Source organism: Ovis aries, chromosome 16, assembly GCF_016772045.2.
Source record: "Ovis aries strain OAR_USU_Benz2616 breed Rambouillet chromosome 16, ARS-UI_Ramb_v3.0, whole genome shotgun sequence".
NCBI lineage: Eukaryota > Metazoa > Chordata > Mammalia > Artiodactyla > Bovidae > Ovis > Ovis aries.
Genome location: NC_056069.1, coordinates 10,537,392 through 10,543,697, shown reverse-complemented (window position 1 = coordinate 10,543,697; position 6,306 = coordinate 10,537,392). Strand labels below are relative to the sequence as shown.

General features: G+C 39.9%; 1 protein-coding gene across 3 annotated transcripts in view; it reads right to left on the bottom strand.

Moving 5' to 3' along the window:
* The window catches only part of CCDC125 (coiled-coil domain containing 125), a 31,758-nt gene that overhangs the window by 3,509 nt on the left and 21,943 nt on the right, over positions 1-6,306 (bottom strand). For 2 of the 3 annotated variants that reach the window (XM_042233714.2, XM_060400333.1), the window contains 3 exons: positions 5,170-5,277; positions 3,421-3,592; positions 201-331 (listed from right to left, as the gene is read on the bottom strand). In XM_042233714.2, the coding sequence (XP_042089648.1) occupies positions 201-331; positions 3,421-3,592; positions 5,170-5,277 (411 nt within the window). The remainder of the gene's footprint in view (positions 1-200; positions 332-3,420; positions 3,593-5,169; positions 5,278-6,306) is intronic. The other variant, XM_060400332.1, reaches the window with a different exon arrangement.

The following is a 6,306-nucleotide window of genomic DNA, read 5'->3' as shown; positions in this document are numbered from 1 at the left end:
GTTGCACAGGAAGAACCTGGAAGGGGGAATTGGGAAGCATGTGTGGGGTGTTCAAGAACATAAAAATTCCAGAAAATGGTACCTTAACTGGGAAAAGAGCATAAAAGTCAAGTATACTGCGATAAAGAGTTGAATTAATAGGAAGCAAAAAGATTAGCTCATCCACAACCTCTAACAACAAAGAAAGCAAAGATACTAACCAAGTCTATCAGCATCTTAAAGATTTCCTGAGGATCGTCCTGGTTATTGGTACTCTTAGAACTGTTTTCTGAACGGAGCATACCCAACAATTTCTGCCCTAAGGTCTTCTTACTCCCTTGGGATAGTGACCCTAAAATAGAACATGAAAATCCAGTTGAGACATAAAAAGACACACACTGACATGCTTCCAGGAAAAGAGGTAAGTGTGAACCAAGGTTAATTCATTGCTAAATCAGTCAGGACCTTGTCCTCTGCAGGGACCCTCTAGCATGGGTGAGGCAGGCAGCACAGCGCAGTGGGAAAAATGGACTTTAGAGCCAGCAGCAAATGCAGGTGAGAGACCGCAGTTTGAGAACCCAGAGCAGCGCCCTGCACTCTCGTTGCTCAGCCCATGGGAAAATGCAGCCCTTGCTACCCAACTCAAGTCCTCCAGAGGAACCAGCGATCCACATTTGTATGTGAAATCTTCTGATGTAAAGGTCAGCCACCTAACCACATTGAGAACACTCCCAGCAAAACATACCTGCAGACAGGTGGCCTCTGAACCATGCAAACTCTGCTTTAGAGCCAGAAAAAAACCTGGACTTGAATCCTCATTTAGCCACTTCAGAAGGGTATCACTTTAGAATACAGTTCTCTAAGCTACACGTCCTCAGCTCTAGAATGAGAATAATAGTCCCTATGCTCTATTGCTGGGCTGCTGTGGCATTTAAATAATAGAGCATGGGCTGGGAGAGGGGAGTGGTATTGAAAGAGTACAGGGTTTCTGTTTGGGAAGATGAAAAAGTTCTGGAGATGGATGATGGTGATGATTATACAACAATGTGAATGGACTTAATGAGACTTTAAAATGGTTAAAATGCTAAGATTTATGTATAATTATCACAATTAAATCACACAGTTGTTAGAGCACCTAGCCCGGGTACTGACATAATGCTTAAAAGTCCACATTTCTGTAGTGTTTATACTGATATTCATCCATCGAAAGGATGCGGTTTGTAGCAGTAAATATGAAGTCATAGATTTATATACCAAGAAAGTTTCAGATGAACTCCAAAGGGACAATTCCCTTTCCACTCATTACTGATAAACCACACTGACTGGGCCTCACACCTGACCTTTGCCAGTGGCAATTATGGCAAAGAGGAAAAGCCAGACAAGTTGACTGACTCATCAATCCTGAGAGTGAATGAATGTCTCTATTTTTAATCAAAAAAAAAGAAATATGTTTATAAGCTCTCTCTCAGAACTTGTCTAAGCTGCCAAATCAAGAAAAGTTAATGTTAACCACAAATTTAAAAAATGACCTGTAACAATCATTTTGCAACAAATTATTGAAGTATATTAATAAGGTGAATCAAAGTCTTGTCACTAAGAAGGGCTTCCCCGGTGGCTCAGCAGTAAAGAATCCGCCTGCAGTGCAGGAGCCGAAGGAGGCATGGCTTCAGGCCTTGGGTGGGGAAGATTCCCCTGGAGAAGGGCATGGCAGCTCACTCCAGCATTCTTGCCTGGCGAATCCAGGGACAGAGCCTGGTGTGCTACAGTCCATAGGGCCACAGAGAATCAGACACAACTGAAGCGACTTGGCACACACACTTGTCTCTAAGAAACTCAGAGCTAGTAAAGCTTTTATGGACTTGTAAAGACTTTTCAGAGACAAACCAATTATTTTAAATTCTGCTTCCAGTTTCAGTACCTTATGGAAAGCAAAGATTGTACCTCTCAAATCATGTTTTCAATGGAAATTTCCTGAATTCTGTAAATAGGCAAGGCAGGAATTCTGGAATATAAAACGAATACAAGTGCTGAAATGAATATGAATCTACCTCTCTGTCTCTCCCTCCCTACACTTCTCTCTGCGTGTGTGTTCATCTCTGTCCAACTCTTCGTCCCCATGGACCGTAGTGGCATTTTTCCAGGCAAGAATGCTGGAGTGGGTAGCCGTTTTCCTCCTCCAAGGGATCTTCCCCACCCAGGGGTTGAACTTCCGTCTCTTGCGTCTCCTGCACTGGCAGATGGATTCTTTACCACCAAGCCACCTGGGTAGCCTATGCCCGTGGAGGACTTAGCCATTATACTTGCTCATCAGCCTCTCTAAATCTCAGAAGAAACACCTTTAAAAGTCAGTTTCAGGATAAAGTGGAATGCCTGTTGAAGAATGAGAGTTGAGGAATATCATTTTCCCCCTTTTGCCCTGACTTCCACCTGACTCTAAATACATAGCTTTTATAATCTGCTTTCACCCACTTTGACAGTTCTTGTTTACCACTTCAATTTTTATAATCCCTTAAGTTATTTCTTACCACTTCAGCAAAGAGATGGGTAAAGTTTAATGAAGCTAAACTCCACAACACTTGACCCATATACTAATACTAGTATGCACTGTTTGAAAAGAAATATTTAAAATAAGTTTCATTTGTTAATACTATAAGATTCTTATTGGTCCTAAATTCATCTGAAAAAGAGAGATACTGGAATTAGGATTATGAATTTTGACCAAAAAGATTTAGAAATAGGGTCATTTCAGAATTTTAATAAAAATTTACACTTCTTAATAAACTTCACTTTAATCATGACTGATAAATGGTTTCAAATTGGAATTTTAAATTTAAACAAAATGAGTTCTACTGAATAATATTTATAAATAAAAATTGAGGTTGACAAATTTCTAAAAAGTAATACCTATTTGTTTATACTGGACAGTCTACATACTTCAATGACAATCTGATTCTCTCATGGCATTTCTGTATATTTTGTTTACACTAATACCATAATGACTCAAAAATGGCCATGAACTTGTTGACAGGCTTGTAAACAAAAATCTAAACCTTAATTTCTGTTTCACTTTTTATAAGAATATTTTATTGATTTGTCCAATTTAAGTTTCCTTCCAGAAACACACATTTCAATGAAGTTTACTTAGGTAAGTTTAATGTTGGGTTTCACTCTCCTTTTTCTCTTTAATCATCTAGCACTCATGATAAATTCTTTCCACTGAGCATGGTCTTGTTTAAATGAAATAGAGTACAGTAGAGTCTCCTGTTATTTTATGATTTCATTTGCATAGGTAACATTCAGTGACCCACTTTTTCCCCACAGTTACTAAATTTTTAGGTAAATCATAAGTATATCTGAAATGTCAATTATATTTACCACAGTATGCTTAAGTATAACTAAAAACAACTGAAATTACACCTGATTATTATAATTCATATTTACCATCTTCAAGGTGCTGCCAACTTATCCATTTTGTTGCTTTCTTACATATTTTATCCATTTGTGTCAATCTTAGTGCCTGGTCATTTTTCCTCATTAATTGTTGCTCAAATGCAATTCTGAATGCATCTGCCATTATGTAGGCTTCTTCTTTACTCTTCTGCAGAAGTTCCAGCTGGTTTTGAAAGAAAGTTTGAGAGGTGTTAGAGGCAAAACCAGGGCTTCCCAGGTGGCTCACTGGTGAAAAATCTGCCTACCAATGCAGGAGCCGCAGGAGACCTGTGTCAGCAGGTCCAACCCCAGAATCAGAAAATCCCCTGGAGTGGGAAATGGCAACCCACTCCAGTGTTCTAGCTGGGATGACCCCATGCAGCCTAGCGGGCTCCAGTCAGTGGGGTCACTAAGAGTCGGACGCAAAACCAGAACAATTTTTTTACCTTATTACTTACCAAATGCTGAGTCAGATTAGCAAATGCAGTCTTAGCACTAAGTGGAGTCGAGTGCATATCCGTGATCTATTGCATCTGTTTAATTAGTACTTGCCAACTAGATTACTGGAAGTTTTCCTTACGCCTGTCAGCTCCGTGGTAATCCAGCTCTCAGACTTCATTATCAAGACAGGCCCCGTGTGTGCCCTTCCCAACAAGGAAGCGGGGAGGATGCCAAATGCCACATTTCAGGTCTGCCTTGGGCCATTCCAGACAATACCACTAAAATAACTATGAATACCATCTTTCAGATACCTCCCACTGGTCTTTGTAATCTTATGCTTTTCCTAATGAATTGATAATATTTAGCTGCTTGCTTTCACATATGTACTGAAGACTAAATTCCATACCTTCAATAAAAATATTCTAAAAACTACGGTCCACACTGTATTTGTTATTAAAGCCTAATCATAATGGCAGCTATCATTTGAGTAAATGCCAGGCATGGCCATATGCTAAACATTATATGTACTATATTTCTTACAACAACCCTCCAAGCTAATTATTACCCTCCATTTAACACACGCATCCAAAGCCACAAGGGTGGAAAGTGATGGAGCTGAGATTCAAACCTAGATCTGGCTGGCACAAAGCTTCCTTCCACTGTACCTTGCAGCTTTTCTGAGAAGCTTCATGTTTATCTGTTAATCAGTGTTGTGCATCCTGATGACTTTAAGCACTTTTCCTCCATGTATAGACAAAAGAAAGAACTTAGGAAATACTAACTAAAACATTGGCAAACAACTTCACGATTACAATATCGTGCCAAGTACTATTTGTATTTTGGAACTGTGTAAACTTGTTTTTTATACATTAATGTTAGTAAGATCATTTAAGGATAAGTTACATAGCCAGTTACTACCAATGAAGCTAATTACTGCATATACTTCCATGTATTCAACTTTATACAGTAAGTCCCCTACATACAAATGAGTTCCATTCCAAGATCACATTGCTAAGTGCAACAAAGTTAGCCTAGGTACCCAGATAATACAATCGGCTATATACCGTTGCTTTTACACTTGCTTCCAGACGTCCTGGGCTTGAAATAAAGATCTACTCTATACAGCACTGTACAGTAATGTACACAAAAGCACAACCCCTTGTAGAGGATGTGTGCATGTGACTGTACACCACACGTGAACTCACGTGATTGGACGTGGGAAGGCACACTCGCATCTCTCAAAGTTAGCAACTTGAAGGCTCGCATGTAGGGAACTTACTGTATGAACAGAAACACAATCAAAGCTTTCGCTGTTTTTACCTCCCGTTTGAGCTGCAGGAGCATTTTCCGAGTGGACGCGGCCAGTTTGGCGCAAGCGCAGGGGCTCCCTCTGGGACGGTGACAAAGGCAGGCTCCCAGCACTGCAAGCTTCAGACCCCAAAGAATTATCCATTACCAAGTGTAACACTGCTGAGCCATACACAAACACAGGGCACACACACGGCACACACAAACCCACTGCACATTTCAGACAACCATCTGATTCAAAGAAACTGCAAAGGAAAACAAAAATAGGAAGCTGAGACCATGATTTCAGAACCCAAGTGGAAATTAATTACAAACGAGCAGAGACTGGTATTACAAGGAACAAAAACCTAAAGGAATTCTACATTCTTTTCAGTCTCCAAAAGCTTTCACCTGGTATCAGTTTCCTATACCTCTGAGTCCTTGACAGGAACTTGACCTAACGAAGTAAATATAAACATCTATCATATGGATTTCCTGTGGCTGGGCTTGGCCCTGCCACCCAGCATTGATTACTGTCAGGTCCTGCAAGGAAAGATGCATGCCCAGAAATGGTGATTTTTAACATTGATGAGAAATTGGTCATCCTGCCACTCCTCAAAAAGACGCCCTGTGATCATGTAATACATTCTTAAATACTTCCTGGCTCATCCAATGTTCTGGAATTGCATAAGGCCCGGATTCCTCAAAACCTGTCTTTGGATCACAATGAAGAAACTAGTCCATCTGGGTCACTCCTGGTTGACTGTTATAGCCATAAGAAAAGTTAAAACTACTGTACATTTTCTTAAAATTCATTTTGACAACTAACCCCGAGTTGCTTTCCCAACAGACTCCAATTTAATGGGGGCAGTCTATGTAACAGATTGGGCCATATCTTTTAAAGTTTCATGTGAAACTTACTACAAATTATTGTCAAAGCTTCCTGCAGCTGTAAATTTCATATGAATGGACTGGCTTAAAATAGAATCTTATTTTAGAGACTGTTTAGAGAAGAAGATTCCACTGTCTCTCTTAGGGTAAAGGCTATTTCAGAAAATTCCTTCTCGCATGGAAGATAACTGAAGTACATAGCTTTTAGCTGACTTGAGTGTACACAGGGTGGTTATATGGCTGATTGGTATATTCCCTCTTCAACCTCCAACTGCTGAT